General features: G+C 38.2%; 1 protein-coding gene across 3 annotated transcripts in view; it reads right to left on the reverse strand.

Annotated features, from left to right (window-relative positions):
- Positions 1–24471, reverse strand: part of CACNA2D1 (calcium voltage-gated channel auxiliary subunit alpha2delta 1) — a 681161-nt gene that overhangs the window by 274717 nt on the left and 381973 nt on the right. For all 3 annotated transcript variants that reach the window (XM_084632490.1, XM_084632488.1, XM_084632489.1), the window contains one exon: positions 11241–11370. In XM_084632490.1, coding sequence (XP_084488616.1) covers positions 11241–11370 — 130 coding nt within the window. The remainder of the gene's footprint in view (positions 1–11240; positions 11371–24471) is intronic.

Raw genomic sequence — 24471 nt, forward strand, 5'->3', positions numbered from 1 at the left:
CGCCCAGGTGTAACTACATTTGAAATACGGATACATATTCATAACTTTAGATACAACAATAATACATGCATACAAATAGAATAATCATATTCAGCAAATCATGCTTTTCTAACGACACCTTACATGACCCATCTTGTATAAAATGCATCATAATTATGCCATAATCATATCATAATAATATTACTATGATATGATAGGATGATATGGGGTGTAGTGTCATACCTTCCTTTATGGTTACACACTCTAAACAAGAGCAGAGATTCAACAGTTCCCACCTCCGCAGTCTTAGAAAAAAAATAGAAGCCTCAATCTCATATAAAGTCTATGGGACGTAGACTCCTAAGCACCTAAATCATACTAAAATGGGATTTGGGCTCTTAAGTCATGTAGGATACTTCTCCAAACCTGGAAAACATGGATGGGAATAACGCAAAAGTAAGTCTCCTTGTAAGATTTCCAGCATTTTTTTTTTCAAAAGAAACTTCAATTCCATTTTTCAACATGCAACCAGTATTGTATGGACAGCCAATGGAAGGGAAAGCATATCTAATCCAAATCTTTGGATCCAGAACATACTATTTTAACATTCTCATTGCATCACTATTAGCACAGGTTAATAGTGATCACAAGCTGTTAGCATTTGATGGGTTTTTGGTATTTATACAACAAAAATTTGACAGTGTCAGTCCAATATTGCACTGAGAAGTGTCCACATCACACCCAAAAAAAAAGAAAAAAACCACACATGTGATAGACACTGTCTTGGCCAACATAGGAGGGATCTCCACAGTTTAAAGCATGAGATGCTACAGCTTGAGCTGAGCAGCCAATGCTTTCTAGCTGGTACTGTAACAAATTTAAATTCTCTGAGGATTGGCAACAAGGGGGACATGTGTACCAGAAGGTTACACTTACACATACCCCCCCCCCCACACACACACACACCCCACAGGCCTTGATAGGCCAGGATCAAGTAGGAACAGTGAATCAATCCGTACAGGCTTTTGTTCTCTCCAGGTAAGAGTCAACACACATTTTTATGTGCACACATGGGGAAGCTTGCATTGTCTGTATTTTAATATTTCTACAGATAGAGATAGTCTGTATTTGGTGCTGGTAATAGGAAGCTTTGCAGAAGTGCCAGAAAATACTGGAAAACTAATAAAAAATCAGAATTATACTACTAACAGACTCAGAGAAAATCTACATCAGAACGGCTAAGCAGAGATAACTTTCAACTTTCAGTGATCTCCTTTAATGGCATTCATGTTTCATGATAAAAAGAAACATTGGGTAGGAAGAAAGATTCAGGGAAACCTGTTTGATATTGCCATGGCAATATCACAAAGTTGTCTTATCATGTTGGAGGTATGCATATGTGTGTTTTACTTTAAAATAATCCATAACATTGAACTTTCATTATAGACAAGAATGAAAGTGGTGGTATAAAGTCTTTGCTATCCTATGCAATGATGAATCTATCTAGAACATGATGGGCAAATAATCTTCAACAATTAAAGTAATATAATAAATAATAAGAATGACAGAGTACTGGAATTACAATATAAGAACAGTCATACTGGGTCAGCCAAAGGTCATAGCCCATCTAGCCCAGTATCCTGCCTTCTGACAGTGGCCAATGCCAGGTGCCCCAGAGGGAAGGAACAGAACAGGTAATCATCAAGTGATCCATGCTCTGTAGCCCATTCCCAGCTTCTGGCAAACAGAGGCTAGAGACACCAGCCCTGCCCATCCTGGCTACTAGTCATTGAGGGACCTATCCTCCATTAATTTTTTAACTCTGTTATAGTCATATATTTTATTCATTACTTTGCTGTTTAATAGTCCTATGTCAGACTTATCCACTGTTCCTCAAAACAGTATAATACATACAGATAAATAAAGCTTGGTTACCAGGTCTTTCTTCACAGTATCTCATCCTTCATGTTTTCTTAAACCATGATAACTTAGGCAGAAGGCGAAGCAGAAGTGACATAAGGCAAATATGCTACACTAACCAATAAAATTAATGTGACCTATGGAGGAAACAAATAAAATTGTTTTGCTTTCTGAATTCTGACAGCAATAATATTTTTTTCAGAAAAGAACATTTAGTTCCTAAAATAGTAGCTTTAAAATAGTAATAAGCATGGCGGCAGCTCACTCACTTGAAGAAAAGGAGTACTTGTGGCACCTTAGAGACTAACCAATTTATTAGAGCATAAGCTTTCGTGAGCTAGCTGTAGCTCACGAAAGCTTATGCTCTAATAAATTGGTTAGTCTCTAAGGTGCCACAAGTACTCCTTTTCTTTTTGTGAATACAGACTAACACGGCCGTTACTCTGAAACCTGTCACTCACTTGAGTTATTTCTCCTGCTTTTTATGACACTTAAAAGTCACCTGACTCTCACTCTGAGAATTTTAGTAAGCTACCCACACAAACATAATAATAAATCAAGATTTTCAGAACATTAAAAGCAATCATGACCCTGAACTTCTGTGCCGGGGTTCATGCTTCAATAACTTCCTTCTAGGTTTAATATTGGTTCCTGCCAGGCAGGCTGGGAGTGCATGAAGGCTTGGTGAAACTAACATTTGCTTTAATCTGACCTCAAGCCATAGGGTTTGGTATTTGGAATATGCTGACATAGTGAATTCATTTAAAGATCCACTTCACTGATTATATTTTTTTCCCAAATTGCTTGGTAATTAAATCATAGTAAACATGCAGAAAAATTAGAACAGTGTAATATGCTACATGGAACTAAATAATGATACACTGCTTTTACAGCTAAGGCAATGAGTCAATTCTCAATTTCAAAGACTTGGACATGAAGAAATATTCAGAGGTTTAAAATTTTCTTGTTTGTCAATTTCAGCTGTAGTAGAACAAGTAGCCCCTGTGTTTACTTTTCAGAATATAGGACGAGACCTCACTATTAATAAATTATTGTAATTTTTAGGTCATTAAACTTATCTTTTACAGAAGCTTAGGGGATATTTATTTTTTGTTACATATGCATGCTTCTTGGGGGAAAAGAGTACCTCATTTGCATATATTTTTGTTTATTTAATAACAGGAGGCTTCTGCTCTTAGTCACCCTGGAAACAGGCAAATGTCAGGAAGACAAACATGGTTTTACGGCTAAGGAGGGGTTATCCCCTCTAAGAGTGTTTATGCCAATTCAGAAAAGCTACGTTGTGACATTTATCTTGCTTTACTCTCTATGCCAATTTCTTTTATATTATGTTTTGAAAATTGGATGTAAACTTGGTGATTGAGATTGGTGCTTTGGATAGAATGTTTGATAGGAGTTTTAGTTGTAAAGACTGCACTGGCAAACACAATTTGGTGAAAAGGATTTCAAAGAGAAGTAACACTGAAGATTCTTATCAAATCATAAAACATAGGGGTAAATGAACCCTGCCCTCCCCCTCTTGTATAAAATGCCAGTTTGGTTCAAATATAAAACTTAGCCTAAGAAAACAAGGCATGTAAAACATTCATGTTTTAGGAAAAGACCTATGAAAATGAATGTAGGGTTGTGTTATCAGAGCAATTCATCAAGGTGTAATGTGGGTTTTTTTACCCTTCCAAGGAAAACGTCTAAGTAAACACACACAAAGAATTATACTTTAACAATATTCTTGTTAAAGTAACTTTTATAAATACTCTAAAAACTTTATTGAGAAAGCCTTTAGGAAAAACATGTATAGTAAGAAATGTTTTAAACCTTTGATTGTTTCTTACATGTTGAAATGGAAAATTGTTTTGGATGGCTTATTTATAAGTATTTTAACAAAATGAGCATTTAATATAATTCCCTAATATCACCGCTATGTAAATGGTAAAAATGCTTTATTCACCAAACTCAAATGTAATGACCTTGCTAAACTGATTACTAATGCAAGAAGCCATTTGAGTATAGAATAATTAATGGTGAATTAATTAGCTACTGACTGTGCTCAAGCAAATCCCTCACTCATCTCAGGAAGACAACAATATCCTCTTTCCAAAAAATTATCATGAAGAATTAACTTCTTTAATAACGATTAATGCTAAAATCTCTCTTTAAGAATTATTTAATTTTAAAAGACTGTTTTGAGAACTGAGAATTTATATAGAGAACTAAAGTGTTTGGACTTTTGAAGGCAGAATTTCATTCCCTGTTGAACTCCAATAAAATTGAAGGAATATCTCAAAAAATGGACTGAATAGAAGAGAAAGAGTTAAAACCCTAAACCTAAAGATGTTCTGATAATCTCTTGCAATAAAGGAAGAAGAAAATATAATTTGTAAAGAATTACAACCCTAATGCATATATGCATTAAGAAACTACACATTCATAAGATGAAGAGGCATGTATGGAAAACCCAGGAAGGTGCTGAGCCAATGAAAAAATAGCAACCAATTTTGCTCTAAACAAGCCTGAAATAGGCATTTCCCTACAGTTTCATGCAAATGGGAAGCAGAATGCTATAAAACTCTGAACTGGGCAGACCATACTCTCACACCCTTTGCTCCTCTGCATAAACACCAAGCACTCCACAACTCATCCTGCCCATCTCTACAGTAAAGCTAGTACAGACAGTTAAGATGAACAGAGAAGACTCAAGAAAACCAACTCAAGGAAAAGTTCCTGAAGACTTCAACATGGATTAGTAAGAGAAAGTTAACAAGACACAACAAAGGGATTAGATTTAAAACTCTTGCAAGGCTTTTATTGGGATACTGGTGAGAGACACAAACTGTCAAGCTACAGAATCCTTCAGATCTGGAAAGGTTCTCACAGTGTCAAAGCTAAATAGTATATCCAACAGGTAGTTTAGCACAAGTAGTTAGAACATATTTTAAGGGACCATTCAAGGTGAAGTGGCCAATTAACACCCCTGGAGTCATAGGACAAAAAGGGGGTTAGTGGGTTACAGATTGTTGCAATAAGCCATGAATCCAGTGCCTTTATTAAAGACCATGATTTTTATTTTCTAGCTAACTTATGAATTAAAGCTCCCAGGCTCATCTTTTGAAAGTGTTGTGCAGTTTCCTTTGAGGATGAGAACTGAGAGGTCTAATATAGTGATCATTTTGTGAAAAAATGTTCACCCACAAATGATATGGGGTTTTTATCATTTTTCTGTGTGAGTTCATTCAAGAGCATAGCGATTATCTGGTTTCACCCACATAGTTGTTATTGGGGCATTTAGTGCACTGGATGATGTATACCACATAATGTGATGGGCATGTGCAGGACCCACGGATCTTGAAAGGCGTGTTGTAGGGGGCATTGATTATTGTAGCAGTGGAGATAAGGCTGCAGGTTTTGCATCTCTTGTTCTGGCAGCGTCTGGTGCTGCTTTGAGTTGGTGTTTCCTGGTCCGGGGGACAGCTTGCATCTGAGGATGAGCTTAGAGAGATACCAACTTAACTCTCTTACCAACATAAGTTGATCCAATAAAAGATATTACCTCAGACACCTTGTATCTCGAATATCCTGGGACCCACATGGCTACAACAATGGTGCATATTTTGATTTTGGCTTTCCCTGATTTGGCAGTAAAAGAAACAAGTAGTAAGAGCTGGCCTACCATTTCTTGTTTCTATGGACAGTAATTTTTAAAATAAAATTACTTGGTGTCCAACAATTTTAAATTACCCTTTTCTACCCCACAAAAGGTGAACACTGGAATACTAATATCCCTATTAAGTTATCACCACAATTTGAGTTTGATAGCACAAATCTTTATCACTTTCATAGACACAACAAAATAATTCTAGAAAGAAAATTGTCTTGCCTCGAAGAAAAAACACCTTATATTGTATGCATTTATTACCTCTTTAAAATATTTACAATGAGCCACAGGAAAATTTTAATATTCACTTGATCTTCTCTAAAATCCTTAAGATGTAGCATTCCAACCTATTTATAAAACCCTTCCTTAACAGACCCTTCGTGAAATAAATCTTTCTTACTACCCATATATGGATATTATGAGAATAAAAACCAAAGTAGTTTTTCCAGTCTTTTGTTATTCTTGTTGACAGGGGAATCTATCCTACATATGGACTATGTTACATATACATTTAGGACCTTCCCTAATGGCCTTAAAGTTTCTTTCTAAGGAATAATTTTTCTAACAAACTTGTAACTTGGAATATTCCAGGCATCTAACCATGTAAGGAGCATGTACAAATTCTATTTTTTTAAGGATATGGATATCATAATTGCTTAGGCCTCAAAATGATAGTTTTCAGATTGTTCTTAAACACTTACTCTTTTCAAGGCCAAAAATGCAATAAATCTTACCAATATATTACTTTATAAAGTCACATCAGTAGTTGACGTTTCATGACAGCAACAAATACCACTGGAATTACTATCAGAAGATCTCCATCAGAAAATAATAAATATTTATTATTTATTAATTATTATTATTATAACAACATGCTTCAGCTCATTGGCATATTCCATTATAGGTAAGAATTGAAATGTAAAAAACCCAACAACCCCAGTTATATATATTTTCATTCTGCGAGGGACATCTGTGGGTAAAGTTAATGGGAGTTTTTCCAATAACTTCAATGGGGCCAGGTCTTCACCTTCACTCTTTAAAAGAGACAGGAGAATTTAGATTGCCATACCAATAAAAAGAGTACACCTTAAAATACCAAATTCATTCAGGATAAAAAAATACACAGAAAATATTTCACTGAACGAATTCAATCATCTGAAAACGCATAACTATTTATCATTGCTCTCAAACATTTGGGAGGAGATTCTCTACTAGGTTATCAGAAGCTGCCTAGACTTATTTAAAGTGATGTCAGTATCTTGAAAAGCACTTTGTTGCTTTTGTATGTAAGCAGTGTTGATTTGTAACTTTCATCAACTCTTTGGAACTAATTAGATAATGAAGTGATGGCAGTCCTGATTGCTGAAAATTTGTAAATCTTTAACTTAGAGTGAACATTTATAAAAACAAGAAAAGGAGTACTTGTGGCACCTTAGACACTAACCAATTTATTTGAGCATAAGCTTTCATGAGCTACAGATCACTGCATCCGATGAAGTGAGCTGTAGCTCACGAAAGCTCATGCTCAAATAAATTGGTTAGTCTCCAAGGTGCCACAAGTCCTCCTTTTCTTTTTGCGAATACAGACTAACACGGCTGTTACTCTGAAACCTGTCATTTATAACAACTGAAGCAGGAAAGACTACAAAAAGTATTGCAAAAAGAAAAGGAGTACTTGTGGCACCTTAGAGACTAACAAATTTATTTGAGCATAAGCTTTCGTGAGCTACAGCTCACTTCATCGGATGCATTCAGTGGAAAATACAGTGGGGAAACTTATATACATAGAGAACATGAAACAATGGGTTTTACCATACACACTGTAAGGAGAGTGATCACTTAAGGTGAGATATTACCAGCAGGAGAGCGGGGGGGGGGGGGATGGATGGATGGAAGGGGAACCTTTTGTAGTGATAATCAAGGTGGGCCATTTCCAACAGTTGACAAGAACGTCTGAGGAACAGTGGGGGTTGGGGGGTGAAATAAACATGGGGAAATAGTATTTTCCACTGAATGCGTCCGATGAAGTGAGCTGTAGCTCACGAAAGCTTATGCTCAGATAAATTGGTTAGTCTCTAAGGTGCCACAAGTCCTCCTTTTCTTTTTGCGAATACAGACTAACACGGCTGCTACTCTGAACCCTATAAAAAGTATCTGCATTGGTACCTCATCGAGCACCTTTTCCAAAGTCTGTAGTGACACCAGTACAGATGTTTAACTGGAGCTACCATTGACTCACACAATTTGCCATTTGCTGCAAACTGTGAGAGCAACTGACCTTACTTGCCTTATGCTGAAGTTTGTCTCTGATTTGGCTTGCAGTTGCTTAGAGAGGAGAAGAGTAAAGTTCCAGTGCCTTGTATAAGGAATTAGACATGAAAAGTATGTAATTGTTAACAGGAGATGCATGTCAATTTCCCAAACCCTGTAACAGAAAATTGATTCCAGGGCCCTTTTCGTTTTGAACAGAATTTTGATTTTATCTTGAGACCTAAGATTATAGGCCTGGCTTGTGTCAGTTTTAGCCAGGCTGACCCAAGACCTCCCTTTTGGCAAGACTTCCAGTCCATACTCTGCCATGCAGGCAAGAAATGGAGATTAAGGCTCCCCTTATGTTCCTGCTTGACCCCATTCAGACTGTGATTCCCGGTACAGGTACAAGAGCACAGACCACTTGCCTTTTATTCCCTTCTACAAGCATGTGTGCAGGGAAGGGATGTAGAATGGCAAGCAGTGACCAGGAGACCTGGATGTGCCCCACATCACATAGCAAGGAGTAAGCTTTTCCACAAAAAGAGATGGCATAAAACTTACTCCCTCTCCACACCAACAGGAGTGAATTGTAATTCTTGTCAGTCACAAATTTGTTCTCCAGTCTGCTCCTGGGGAGATGCAGTTATGTACCACCCCGATGCAGGGCTGATTGTAAAACGAGGAAGCCAATATAAATATCAGTGGTGAGGAATCTGTGATTTTAAAGCCCATACTTTAGGCATCAAGAAAGGAACTGAAGATAGGTGAAGCTGTGGTCCAAAGACGTCAGTGAATATTCAGTCCCATAAGGAGAAATGTACCTGGCCCTCAATACCATTGTTTCTAGCTTGTGATGCCAAGTGCAGGGTATGTCAAGAGACGAGATCTGCACAGGCAAATCTCAATTGAGAGTAGAGCATTCAAGGGAGTTATCCTCAAGATTGTTCTGTGAGATCTAAAATTCCAATTCTATATCTCCCACCCCCACACCCCCCGGATATATAAGAAAAAATAAAACATTAAAAAAACATAACCCTGTTTTCCAAGCTATAATTCATTTACAAAAAAATATTTGATCTCAGACTCTAAAGCTTGTAAATTATGTCTCACCCACTGTTTTTCAGAGGTATTCACTGAAATAGCGCCTTTAGACAGCCCACAGCAGTCTAGTGTGGTCAAGGAGCTGCCAATCAAACTGTTCTCAAACTGTACGACTATTTGTTATGTACTGGGGACCAAAAGCTGAGTCAGTATGTTGAAAAGCACTGTTCAGCAAGATAACGTATTTTCAAACTGATGTTAATTCATCATCACTCTCCGTTGGGTTATGGACAAAAAAGAAAATGTTCTTGTTGTTGAAGAAATTTGCTTTTGATAAAGAATTACATCCTAGCGTAAAAACAGTATTTGTTGATACATGACTATCCAAACTTGTTTGCTAGATTCCAGATGTTACAGTCTTTTGCCACAAAAAAATAAATCTGGTGCTGTTTTCCGTGCTCATTAATATGTAATCTGTAACTTGCAAGAGTTATGATTTTTTTACAAGTTGGGGCCCAAAGATAATTTGTAACTTTATAAGTCAAAGTTAAAAGTTATTACCCTGTAGCAAGTTATTACCCTGTAGCAAGTGTGTGTGTGGGCGGGGGGAGGGGCGGGGGGGAGACGACAGAGAAATCTAACAGATTTGAAGACTTTCTCTTCTCTGAATCTAAATCAAAAGTCATATCACCAGGCAGTTTATTCTGGCACTTAATGTGATGGTCAACGTCAAAAAATAATGAATTTCTTATGAACCACATCTACCACAAGTTATGAAACAGTCCTCTCTTATAAAGTGTTTTCATTTTAATCTTTTAGATCCATTTAATTAAGTACGAAAGTTGTACCTGTGCTATGGAAGTGACAAGTTTTTCACTTTAGATTAAACAGACAATTTGCTAGTAAAATTACTTTAGAAATATTTCTATGGGATATACTTGCCTTTTACAAATCCTGCCTAGAACCTTAACACAAATCCAGACCCTTTAAATATTCCTATGGCCTTGAATCACATCTCAATTCATAGAGCATTAAAAAAATTAGCCTCCCAGTTATGGGAACCATATGATTTCTCATAAGATTTTAGCAGCTAAATGTAAGAAGCTCTAAAAATAAGGAAAGGAAATGGCTGTTGTTTTCACTTTAATCCTTCAATTAAAATGAACATCAGCCTTTATTAAAGTCAGAATCCCAGAATAATCCTCTAAATCTGTGTCGTTCCGACAACCATATGAGGAATACCAGTCACTATGATTCCCCCCTCCCCAATCCTGTTGACATTGTCATTTTCACTCCTTTGTCATTTAGAGATGCAGACACACAATGATGTCTTTGAATTTTAAAAAAATACAGGTCAGATTAGAGTCTCATCCCTGTTGATGAGATTTTGGCAGACTAGAAAAGTCTGCAGAATAAAAATGAGTAGTCCTAACTACAGAACTAAAAGAGACATCCCTCCTCTCATAATTTTTCAGGCATTTCTATGTGCGTGTAGCATCTCTTGTCTGTCTTCCTACTTCATATTGTACCTTTTTATGAAGTTTCAGACAAGAAAATATTTCTATTTTGAGAGACAATTTAATACTGAATATTGGGTTGCTGTGATTACTTACTTGGAAACTTGAGCGCTATTGTTTCCTGTACTGGCTCAGTTTGAAGAGAACTCATTCAATGCTCTCTGCTAAAGGTCTGGTCCACCAAAAAGTGCTTCATATAAGCTACACGCAGTGTAAGTACTACCATCTTGAACAGCATGCAATTTCAGTGAACTGTATATGCTTTTGGAATACTTCAGATGTTTTCAGTGCTCATCTCTGCCTGAGGCTGAAACCATCTAAGGAAGAGCTGTCGAGAATAGTTTGGATTAAATGAGAAAACAGCACAAAGACTGAATGGATGAGAAAATTAGGACATTCACAAGAATTTACAGGTTTCAGAGTAGCAGCCATTTTAGTCTGTATCCGCAAAAAGAAAAGGAGGACTTGTGGCACCTTAGAGACTAACTAATTTATTTGAGCATAAGTTTCGTGAGCTACAGCTTATGCTCAAATAAATTTGTTAGTCTCCTTTTCTTTTTACAAGAATTTACTTTCACAGTTCCTGCTCCCTGATCTGTTTCCCAAATTCAGATCTTCTCTCAGCAGATCTTTACCTCTCGCTGATAGTTGATAGTCTAACTAAATAAGGCTTTTTCTAGCTTGTAATATGAATATCATGCCTAATGTACCATATATGAAGCTCTTTAAAAGAAAAGCATTCAGAGAGATATAAACACAAATGAAAAATAGGCACACTTATCTATTTGCTTTTATGAATGGGGTGCACATAATACACTTATTATAATTATAAAACCATGTGTTCACATGCTACTTACAGCCTTCATAAATATCTGTTGGTATGTGGACTGCTGCATGCTGGTAAGATATTTGTCGCCCAAAAACAGCATCTTCTTCAAACACTGGTCTGATTCTCTGGCTTCCAGTTTCAGTCTCATTCTTTTCAGACTTTAAAGGAAAGACATTCAAAGGACAAAATATTAAAATGTATGTTAAGAACAATTGTATTCATATTTGCCTCTTGGCACAGAATAGACTCAAACTTTCTCTAATAGCTAGATGTGCGTATATGTCTCTCTCTCTCTCTCACACACACACACACACACACACACACACACACACATTATCCTCCCTTACACTGGTTTTAACCAAGAGATCCCCCATTAAACTCAGTAGAATTAAAACTGACATAAGGAAAAGGTAAAACCAGCACTATACTCCCAGATGCATATTTAATATATACAAGTAAAACACATACACAAAAAAAATGCAACGCAAGAGCATTTAATTTTATTGCATGGCACTTATTCATAATCAGAGCTACAAGCTCATTCTAAAGCTGTAGGTGGAAAAGTGTAAATACGATTTATTTCCATATTCCTATCATGAAATTATCTTGCAGATTGCAAATCCTAAATTGCTACAACAATGTACATTTCTTTCATAAGTAGACTTTACATAAATGGCTTGTTTGGCCTATAACAAGAGAAAAAACGGAAAGGAAAATGATATAAATATTCACAGGATTTTTGTTTAACTTACCATAACAGTTAACTACTTGGAACAGAAATAATAAATATAAAAATAAACTGTCACTATATTGTTATTTTGAGTATTATACACAAAGACACTGATTTTGCAATGTCTTTAAGAATAATAAAGATCTTAACCAGTCAAACATAACTGTCTAGATTATTAGTGATGCATTTCTGTCCACTCTATCACTAAACTGGGAGGAGAGGTAGATACGCTGAAGGGTAGGGATAGGATACGGAGGGACCTAGACAAATTGGAGGATGGGACCAAAAGAAATCTGATGAGGTTCAACAAGGACAAGTGCAGAGTTCTGCACTTAGGACGGAAGAATCCCATGCACCGCTACAGACTAGGGACCGAATGGCTAGGCAGCAGTTCTGTAGAAAAGGACCTGGGGTTACAAGTGGACGAGAAGCTGGATATGAGTCAGCAGTGTGCCCTTGTTGCCAAGAAGACTAATGGCATTTTGGGATGTATAAGTAGGGGCATTGCCAGCAGATCGAGGGACGTGATCGTTCCCCTCTATTTGACATTGGTGAGGCTTCATCTGGAGTTCTGTGTCCAGTTTGGGGCCCCACACTTCAAGAAGGATGTGGAAAAATTGGAAAGCATCCAGCGGAGGACAACAAAAATGATTAGGGGACTGGAACACATGACTTACGAGGAGAGGCTGAGGGAACTGGGATTGTTTAGTCTGCAGAAGAGAAGAATGAGGGGAGATATGACAGCTGCTTTCAGCTACCTGAAAGGGGGTTCCAAAGAGGATGGTTCTAGACTATTCTCAGTGGTAGCAGATGACAGAACAAGGAATAATGGTCTCAAGTTGCAGTGGTGGAGGTTTTAGGTTGGATATTAGGAAAAACTTTTTCACTAGGAGGGTGTTGAAGCACTGGAATGCGTTACCTAGGGAGGTGGTGGAATCATACTCAACCAAATATCAAGGCAACCATAGTCTCAGTAAGAAGTTCTTGGTGTTATATCTTGATTTTAAATGATCATACTAGATTAAAAAAACAGTGATTTTTTTTATAGACGTCTGTATTTGTGTATGGTTCAAAATGATGGAACATTAACATTGCTCTAGACACAATGTAATTTGGCCCAATTAATGTTTTACCATAATTCTTGCTTTTCAATTCAATTACAGGGCAGTGTAAGTGTTTCCATGTCTGAAATGCCACCTAATATTTAGCAAATTTTGGTGTGGTGCTCATAAGTTATTTTCTGGCCTCATGCTGTCCAACTAATGAGCTAGACTAATGCTGTAAATGAGATCCCAACAACAGGTTGTGGATGTGAGAAAATATCTCTCGTGCCTGCAAACCATTCAATTAAACAAATCACCAAAAATACTTAGCACTGTCATTTATTTTGGAGATTAGCACTAACAGTCTCAAACTCTATGTTGACATGCTCAGAAAAGAATGCTGGGGGCCGTCAAGCCACATTACCACTACAAAATGCCAGAACCATGTAGTGTTTCCTCTCTATTTCTCAACAAAGATTATTTGTTTTGAGTTTGCGGGGTTTATTTATTTCAAAGCTTCACTATAGTCTGTTTTCCATAAAAGTAGTGCTCCCAAGAGCGAGCTTTCATATTTGACTGGAAGGATTATGAAAACTCCATATTCGTCTGAACATGAATCTCTGCAATCTCTTTTCTGCAAGGATTCAGTTCAGTTCTGGTAAGGTATATTAGAATATTTGATTGCAAATACAGGCTCAGATGATTGCCTCTTGCCAAGAAGGGGAAGGCACATATCCCAGAGGGCTCTCTGGGCGAGGTAATCTCTCTTTGTTCCTCCTATTATTCTTTTGGGAAAGAGAGGGTGTTAGCTTGCCCACACCCCACCCGCCTGGCATGGAGAAGAGGTTGCAGGTCCATCCCCACGTTGAGCTATCACACAGAGGCCTTATGCTTTCACACAAACTCTAGCCCCAAAGACCCTCTGAAACTCTCCCAGCACTCCTCCCCCAGATGAGAATTCTTGCTGTAGAGATCATCAAGTCAGGGTGTCTGATTTTTTCTGTCTATGCTCCATGGACCCAAAGGGAGAACTATGTAGATCTGAGAGTTCATCCACTGTCTCTGTGGCCCCCTGATGCAAGGGACTGGGCCCAAAGGTTTCATATAAAATGCACCAGCAGCCTGCCTTCAAGTGCCTACTTTTGACCTTTTCTGGGCTGGCATAGAGAGCCACTGTGATGACAATGGGTACAACCCAGACCCCATTCTCAACACATTTGCCTATATCCCCTCCACAATCTACAGGCACCAAGTGGTTTAAATGGTGCCTGGGTCCTTCCAAACTGGGTGAATTTCACTCCTAGCCACTAATTGACAAAATCCAGTTGTCATGACGGTTTCTCAGTAATTAATAGGAATTTACCAGTTCCCCCTGAAAAATATATCTGAATTAGAATAACCTAGACTCAGAGTAACACTGTCCAAGACTGAAAAAAACCCAGTGTATTCCCATTAACATATTAATCACACAATAACAATGAGAAAACTAAGAATTATGTTTCTATCAATAGACTAAAACGTATTGGGTACATTTTTAATATCCAGACCAACTTTGTTTTCACAAACATACCACAAAGCACATATATTGTGAAGGAAAGTAATCCAATGTAGCTTGTGAATACAATTAAAATCTAACTCCAACCAATTTCTCTCCTGAGGCAGGAGCTTGAAATGCAATCAATAATGGCACAGGAAAATCCCACAGGAGACAGAAGCTGAAGATTAATTTTCCATCTATTTGAACTCGGCCTACACTTATTGAATTACATTCTTACTACCACTGACATTCAGCAAAATCTCTCACTTATTTCTCGGAAATAAATCTCCAGACCAATTTCTCCCTGCCCTGTTTAGCAGATACCATCCATTTCTCCTTTCAATTCATATTTGTACCAGTTTAGGACATTAACTTTAAGAAATACATTTTTCCCCATGCACGCACAGTTCAGAAGCAGAATAGAGGACAGTGGATGTTGTGACTAACGCATTTAGTTAGGATTCAGGAAATGTGGATTCTGCCATAATCCTTCTTTGTGACCTTGGCCAAGTTGCTTACTGCTTGATCTGAAGTAAACTGGGGACTTCATCCCTACCTCCCCATTCCCCCCCACCCAACAATCAGGCCCTTGAACTCTATGACCTGGAACCACAAAGACACTTATATATTGATTACAACACCTAACTTTTAGGCACTTTGAAAAATCACTGGAATCCACAAACCCTGGGTTAGGTGCCTACCTCCCCATGCATTGCATGGGGAGAGATAGGTGCTTAAGAATGGTATCCACAAAAAACAGCATGTTAGGCAGGGAGATACCTAAGCTAAGCAATGGGAAATGCCAATGAGAGGGGAGCAGCCTAAACTAACCAAAGGGAGATACCAATGAGAATGGTGTATCCTAAATCCCACTCTTCCCAAGAAGTTAGGTGTCTAAGACTGTGCTGTAGGTAGGTGTCTGTCTCTGCTTGTGATCCACAGCTGGGAATCCCTCTCAGTATGAGGCACACTTGGGTGTCTCAGCTGTTCTTGCAAGAAATGCTGGAGGAAGAAACAGTGGTGTTTCCCTTATAACTTTCAGCCCAGTGATTAAAACACTCTTGGAAGGTAGGAGACTTGGATTCATTTCCCCTCCTCTGCCTGATGAGAAGAAAGATTCCTATTCAAATCCTATCACCTCTGAGGCAAGTGCCCTAACCAGTGGGCTAAGGGATATTCTGATATGGCTCTCCCTCAGTCTCTCCTGTTGAAGTTATTACACTTTGGAAACATAACTAAATGGTCATAGGAGTAAGAGGACTGGCCCCTTGTCTCTCACCACCCAGGTGAATGCCCTGACCACCTGGCAACAGAGTCATTCTCACTCATCTTGAACCTAATGACTGTTTAATTATTTTTCCACAGTGGAACAGCTTCAACAGAAGAGAATGTGGAAACCTTCATCAGAATCTCTCATAGCTCAGTGGTTAGGGTGCTTGCCAGAGAGGCAGGAGACTGTATTGAAATCCTTTTCTCCTTATCAGGTCAACAGGGACTAGAACCTGGTCTCCCACACCCTGAGTGAGTGCTCTAACCAGTGGTTAAAGATTATAAGAAAGACACCACAAACTCCTCCAGCTGAATTTTGAAAGGACCACAATCTGCAGGTGAGATAGGTGGGAGAACACCTACCTTTCTCTGGTTTGAAAATTATGCTGGGTCTTAGGCTTCCAGATGCCTAGAGTGAGAGATTGCATGTATGCCCAGAGACAGAAATGTAAGCATATAAAGACTTTTACAGTGAAAATGTAGGGGCTTAGTGAGTTTAGGCAGGGTTAAGCAGCATTCAAATGGGGGTTTTGTGGATTGCAGTGGCACCTAAATCTGGGGTTTAGGCACCTAAGTCCCTGTGTTGATCTTGGCCTATGTGACTCAGTAACTCATATGTAAACTAGAGATACTATCTTCCCAACTTCACCCAGCTTGTCGTGAATGCAAATTCATTCAGGCGCAAAAGGTGCTCAGATAGTATGGTAATGGGTGGCACTGAGAGACATATATAGAAAACAAACCTACCGACTACAGATATAGACAAACACCTTCAGAAAACTTTTTCCCACTCCTCTGTGGAGAGCGGGTTGAGGTTTTGATTACTTTTAAGTTTAGTTTGTTTTAGATAGAAAAGTAAAATATAATTTGCTCTTTCATCATGATAGTAACAGGAAGGCGAGTAGATTTTTTCCCCCCTCTGCTATAAAATTTTCTTATAATGTTAAGATCTCTGTTCATGCTGTATTCCAGCAAAAATCCAGTAGACTGCATTAAGAGGGTGACAAGCCAAGAATTCCTTCCATAAATACATTAAAATATTTTTGATTCCTGCTTCTTGTAGCTGTTAGCAACAGATGGCCTGAAAAATAGAACTGTAGTTTGAAAAATACCATATAACTGAAACAAACAAAAAAATTACTCTTGAATTGTTTTCTTTTGGCAGATTATTTAGAGCTGCACACCCAGAAAGTTACTCTTGAAGTATCATAAAAGATTTAACACAGGTGCCAAATGGCACAGGGTAGATGTATGCTATGACAGCTAGAATTAGCTTTATTAGCTGCTAAACAGATGCAAATTCAAACCAAAGACAAATTATAGTTGCAGAAACCTGTTGTGCTTGTGTGGCATGGACAGGGATTGACATACCTAATACTGTCACATGTTTCTGCTGCCTAGAGAATATGTTTTGTATGGCTGCAAAACTTCCTTATTTATGAGTAACATCACAGACTGGATGTAGGAGAAAGAATTCAATCATAAAAATGGTGTTATGAATTTAGAGGAGTAAATGGTGCTATTCTGTGTCACTCTCTTCTTTGTCTCTTCCCATAGAAGTCTTCATGCCTTGCACAAATTTTCCATCTTCAGTTTCAAGCTCCTGCCTCACTTAATTCTTACCAACATCTTTCTTTATTTCAGTGGCTTTCAACCTGTGGTCTACGGACACCCCAGGGGTCCACAGACTGTCTATGGGGTCCATGAAAGGTTGTCATTACCACAGAACAGTGGCATTCAACCTGTGAGCCGTGGTCCTCTGGGGATCTGCAGACTATGCCTAAGATTCCCAAAGGGGTCCGCACCTACATGCAAGATTGTTAGAGGTCCATACATGACAAAAGGTTGAAAACCACTGCTTTATTTTGTCCTCATCTCACTGCTATGCTCCTTCCACCACAGCCTCCTATATGCTCATTTTGCATTTCTGATCCACTCATCTTGATGGCTTCTACCATGCTAACAGATACAGCTTGGAATTCCTTGCTTCCCCTTCTTCATCAGGCCATTCATTCATAACCATGTTTTCAAGGAAGTTTTTCCAGTGATAATCCAGTAGATACAGATACACTCATACAGATGTCAGAGTAACAGCCGTGTTAGTCTGTCTTTGCAAAAAGAAAAGGAGTACTTGTGGCACCTTAGAGACTAACCAATTTATTTGAGCATGAGCTTTCGTGAGCTACAGCTCACTTCATCGGATATGGCCTGAATTATATGGTTTGTCTGAAATTGGGCCAGTTCTGCAAATCTTTTTCATGCATGTTTTGCTTACTCAGGAGAAATGTGCCATTGACTTCCTAGGCCCTGATCTTGCAATTTACCTTGCCCTGTTTGATTTCAATGGGGCCTGTGCAGGTATGTCTGCGTCCCGATCAATTGCAGGATTAAGGCCTATGACTGGAAATTATTTCAGGTCCTTTCTTCATAGGTGTTAGTACAAAGCTTAGTACAGTGGGACCAAAACCTGTCTTGACTTTCTTGGCACAGTCACAATATGAATAATATATTACAACAACAATAAATATCAGGAGCAAGAGTTTGCAAGATCCAGTCCTTACGCCCTAATTCAGCAAGACACTTCAGCATGTCCCTGACTTTAAGCATATGAGTAAACCACAGTGACTTCTATGTAGTCTGACAAAAGCTAGCTACGTAGATATTTAATACATTCTGAGTGCTCACATACCACAGAGACAGGCAACCTTACACCAAGAAGACAGGTAGAATCTGTATACTTTTACTACAAATCATGCAACATGCTGCATCAGAAAAGGAAATTCTAAAGGCTACCTTGTAATCGTTTAAAATACAGCTTAAACATATATATTTACAGTCTGTTCTGGAAATAAAATGATTTTCAGAGGCTATTGATAGGTACCCCTCCAATTGTTTGGTAGTTTGAGTAATCCAAATCATGTGTGGAACAAAAAAGAAGTTTTCTGAACTTCTTTGGTCACAAGACAAAAACTGGAAATTTTGAAAGCAAAGAATTGAGAAATTTCCAGAGCCCTGGCTCCATTTGGATGCCTCAAGAGTTGTTTTTATCCTCACATATCCATACGCTGCTAGAGCCAAGAAATACAAAGCTTATGAAATGAATAAACAAATAAACTTTTTTCAATACAATTTGAGTTCAGATTGAATGTAGAGTTTAGAATTCTCAGTGGTTCTCGTTTTAGCCAAAATGGCTTACCCCTCATTATTATAAGTCCACAAACATGGAGATAATAAATAGCACTACTTTAGAATTCCTAATGCACTTATTCATATAATATATTGATGTGTCTATTATTTAGTTTTTAAATCTCAAATATGTTTTATTAATTAAATAAAGAGAAACATAAGATCATATCCAAATCTTTTGCTTGGGAATGGCATGTGTGGTAATTTTCACAGTATCCTTTAATTGACACATTTATGCATTAATGAAAAATATTATTAGAATAAGCCATTATGTAATATCACCACCATTAAAGTGTCTTCTCCTTTTAAATGAAATAAGTATCAAGGCAAATTTTATGTGCCCAGAATTTTCAGAGTTACCTGCTGTTAAATCACAGGGTTGGGTTTTTGTTGTTGTTGTTGTTGTTGGGTTTTTTGTTTGTTTGTTTGTTTTGGCTTTTTAAAATAGATTTGCCACACAAATGTTATTCTCAGATAGGGCTTCAAGTTTTATGATTATTACATGCAATCCTCTACCCCTCAAATCCACCCCTGAAAACAATTAACACCCAATTATATGAGCTGGGTTTAGAGTGAGAAACATTTTCAAAATTTATGGAAATTCAAATAAGATTTAGGTTTGACCATGTGTGATGGGGTGTACTAGGCCCAGAGGCACCATGCTGAGGTGAGTCCTCCAGGTGGCCTACAGAGGAGCTGTAGGGGAGCAGCAAATCAGGGACCAGCAGACTCATATAAAAGGGGCTGCAGGGCTAGAGAAGTTCAGTTACTGCCTCGAGCTGGAAGAGCAAGTATGGTGTTCCTGGCTGGCTGAAAGAGCCACAGTAGCAGGGACAGAGCAGTGCCTGGCAGGGACCGGGGGAGCAAGAAGGAGCTCCTGGCTAGCTGCTGGGACTCAAAAAAAGATTGCCCTTAGGTAAGGGTGAAGGTGAAGGGTCCACATGGGAAGCGGCCCAGGGAACAGTCGCAACAACAGCAGCAGACTTACAGAAAAGCAGCAGATGGCTGCTATTTATAGGGTCCCTGGGTTGGGGCATGGAGTAGTGGGTGGGCCTGGGTCCCCCCACCAGCCACAGGCTCCCTGAGGAGGAAGTTGAACTAGTTTCAGAGAAGGGACTGAATACCCTGAAGAGGGTCAACAATACTGAACTTTGATATACCCCGGAGGGAGATCTAATGAACTAATATTGGGTGGTGGCTCAGCTGGAGGGCTGGGATCAAAGGAGACGGCTCCATAAGAGAGAGGAGATATGGTTTTGAAAGGCAGTTCAGAAGGGGCTGAAATTAAAGGACTGACTGAGCACGGAGCCCAGAGTTAGGGCTACATATAAGGACAAGACAGAGGCCATTGAGACAGGCCCTGTTACCCTGGACGGGGTCTAATACGTTTGGGTACCCATGAACTGCGTGTGACTGGGCCAGAGGACTGAGACACAGAAACCCACCTGAGAAACAGCCAACAGGGGTCACCATAAGCTGAGAGAATTGCAGACACACACACCCAGCCAGGGGGTGATCGCATGAGGTGAGTGCATCCAGTTACACCATGATTGTAATCTTTTTTGGTCTGAGTTCTCATGAACACTTCTACACGCAAAGTTTTGTTCTCATGTACATTCTAAGAAAAGTGAATTTCAAACCTGGAGCCACGATCCAGTCAATCAAAAAACTAAATTCATTTCATGGTACAATATTGCTAGATTCAGGTGGGTTCAAAAAATAAATAATGGATAGGCCAGCCAATCAAGGACCTGTAAGAATACCACTTGACTTTAGATGAATAATGAATATCAAATAATGTGTGAATATCTAATAATCTGCAAACTATCCGTAGGGTGAAATTTGCTTGCATAGATCGTTCACTGTACAACTCAGTATAATGAACAAATTTATACAAATTGGGATCTCTTCAAGAGCAATATACAAACAGAAATCAAGGACTAAAAGACACATAAGTAGTTTATAATAAATTATTTGACCAGCCCTAATAATTATTCAAATAAACATTATCCTATTAAGACTTTTTAAAAATTTGATAGCATGCTGTAGTTTTATATTAAATCGAGATATTACAAATCAAGAAAAAAAACCCTCTGCAAAACAATTACCTAAATGTAAAAGCTTGATTCACTGTTTTTAATAATCTACTCTCTTTTTGGCATGCAATAGTTAATTTAAACAAATATTTAAGATGAATAGAACAACATTAAAAGCACTGAAAATAATTCAATATATATTTTAAAATAATGAAGTGCTCATGGAATATGACAGATTGACCATTCTGCAGATGGAAAGATCATCTTCCCACCTCCTGAGGCAAGTGGTCCGCCAACCATATTCTTAGGTTTAACTTTTTGTCACATTCTAGGCTGCAATACAGACCATACAGGGGTGCTTAGGGTCAGACTTGTCTACATTGTCTAACAAATTGTTTTAATAATTATCAGTGATTAAATTCAGAGCAGAATGTGTTTTTTAGTTTATGTGATCATTCTTTTTGCCAGAGCTTTATCAAGAGGTTGCAGTAGACAGAAGCATGTGATTTTATTCAGAATTTTACTGTAGCATGTACTGGGCATATAGTCCCACACTCACACTCACGTGAACACACACACACATACACACACACAGAGTAAAACCATTTACACTTTTGTCACAACCTTCTACATGTATTTAGCAATTTTCTAGCAGCTGAAAAATTGCATTACATAAAATGTCAATGAAGAATTGTTAATATACAATACATATATTTAGCAGTCATAAAGCTATGCAAGTACTAGGGCTGTTTAAAAGTATATTGCAGCTGCTTACTTACAGCAGGTTAGATTATGGTTAGCCCTTAAATAGTCATAGGAGGGAGCAATGATCTATTTCTACTTTCACGGCTCAAATAAGGCCTAGGGTAACCTTTACAATAAGCACCTTAAGTCCCATTTCCAAAAAGGACTTAGGCACTCAGATTCTAAGCCTTGGATGCATTTAGGCACCTAAATCTGCTATTTAGGCACCAATGACAGTCTCAAAATTGCTGCTCAGCTGCTGCCAAAGCCTATAAAAGTGCCTAAGTTTCTGCCAGTCATTAATCACAAGGCCACCTCAGCCCTGACACTGCCCCAAAGTTAACAAGCACCTCGGCACCCTCGCTCAAGCCAAAGTCCCAGAGGTCTTGAAACTAGGCCTAACTTGACAGTGGGACCCAATCTTGAAGCATGGCTAAGGCCTGATTGATACCCTTCAGACTTTGCAGCAGGATGGCGGGAGGCAGGATGCCCATTATGTGTAGGGGCAGCACAGAACCTGCACAAAGCAGCTGGGGGCATATGTAAACAGAGTGAGCATGAGAGAGGTATTGCACATGAACGGGAGACAGACTGAGATGCAGAGACACAATTTCAGCTGGTAGGATATGGGCTACTTAAGCGGCTGGCTTGACTTAGATAAGTTTGTAAGCAGACATCTCCCCACTGTGCTCCTCAGCATTTCACTCCTGGCTAGCTTAGGTGGCACGCCCTCAGCTAGCTGGCTTTGAGGATCACTTTCTTAGGCATCCTACTCTCTCTGTGAATATTATAGGGTGTCTGGGCACCTAATTTGGACCTGAAGATTCCACTAGGCTGCAAGGCTGAGTGGAGCAAGGCCTACATACCTTTATGGATCTGGGGCTCAAAAGCCTAAGTCTCATGAGATGTGTCGTTCCCATAACTAATGGGTTACATGGGAATTGGGCTCTGAAGTGTCTGCGTCACTTTTGGAAATAAGATGTGGGCTCCTAAGTCATTTAAGTGGTTTTTGAACATTTTGCTCTTGATCACAGTTGCAGACTTAGTGCTAAAGTGACATTCTAGCTCTTTTTTTATGTGTTGAAGAGTATCACAATAACAGAAAAGAGAGAACTCAATGTTAAATAGGCCTGGGCAAGAAACAGTTTTCCCCACCCATGAGATTTTGACATTTTTTCTCATCCCAAATTGGGACAAAGTTGAAATCTAAAAAAAAATTGGAAAACAACCACCAAAAAAACCCTGAACTATTTTATTTGGATAATTTCTGTTTTTATTTTGACCTCTTTCTTTTTTAAAAAGCCTTTTTTAGTATAAATTAATTTCTAAATTAAAGTCACTTCAAAATGAAAACCCACAATTTTTAGCTTAAAAAACGTTGACATGCGATGTTTCAACCATTTCAATTTTTTCCATATTTTCCAGTTGAGAAACTCAAGATGACACTTTCAATTTTTACAAAAAGGGCATTTTCTGTCTGAATGTTTCCTGATGTAAAATCCCCAAACAGGTCCAATGAAAGCTCCTTATGAGCTAGGCATCATTACCAGTTGGCCAATAGGTAAACCTAAGGCAGAAAGGCATTTGGTGCAAGTACTTAAAAGTTGATTGTCTAAAGTTTAATTTTAATTTTGAGAACGTTGCCCTAAGTAGCTTGCTTAAGATCACAAAGTGAGTCACTGGCAAAACTCTGGCAGTCCTCTGAATAGAACCAAATATTCCAGTCTACACCTAAACCTAGGTGGCTCTTCATAACAACAGATGTATTACTTGTATCAAAAAATAGAATGTCATTCCCACACCTAGTTTATTATTAGCCACAAATTATTTTATTTGGTAGTGATACTCAAGGAAATATTTTGAGGGCTAAGAAATCATTTAGTAATACACTATTGAAAAACTACGTATTTTTTTCTTTTTTGTTAAAAATAGAAATTGATAGGGATACAGCAATTAGCAATAAATCAGAATAGAAACTGTTTTTTTCCTGGAACAATTTCAAATATGTCAGCATTTTATAATCTGTAGCTGTCAAGGAAAGTTTGATGCTAAACTCACGGACAAGTGGTTTATTTATTTATAGACATTTCCATGGTATTCATAAGTGCAATATGTGGCCCTGAAAAATATTAATGAAGTAAAACTCACAACACTATTTTACAGATGGAAAAATAGAGGCAGAGAAGTTTAAGGAAACAAGTTTCAAAAGAATGAACAAAAATCAATGGTCACTTTAGAAAGTTTGTATGTAATTTGATGAAGATTATGTAGGAAATCTGTGGCAAAACACAGTTTAGTGAAGTCCCAGTTTAAAAGATGAAACTATCCCTAGATCATTGATGTCCTGCTAGAAATGTCTGAAACCTGAGATTTTGTATGCACAGAGTCACTTTGCTCATGTGAATAGTCCCACTGAGTTCGGTGGGTCCACATGTCTGTTTAAAATTACTCACATACATATTTGTAGGAATGGGCCTGAAATAAGTCATACAATATGGTAATTGCTATCACTAATGCTTAGGAACAGACTGTATTCCAATAATGTATATAAAATAGGGCTGTCAAGCAATTAAAAATTAATCATGATTAATCGCACTGTTAAACAATAGAATACCATTTATTTAAATATTTTTGGACGTTTTCTACATTTTCAAATATATTGATTTCAATTACAACACAGAATACAAAGTGTAAGGTGCTCACTTTGTATTTAT

Source organism: Lepidochelys olivacea (genome assembly GCF_965140295.1).
Source record: "Lepidochelys olivacea isolate rLepOli2 genome assembly, chromosome: 1".
Lineage (NCBI taxonomy): Eukaryota > Metazoa > Chordata > Testudines > Cheloniidae > Lepidochelys > Lepidochelys olivacea.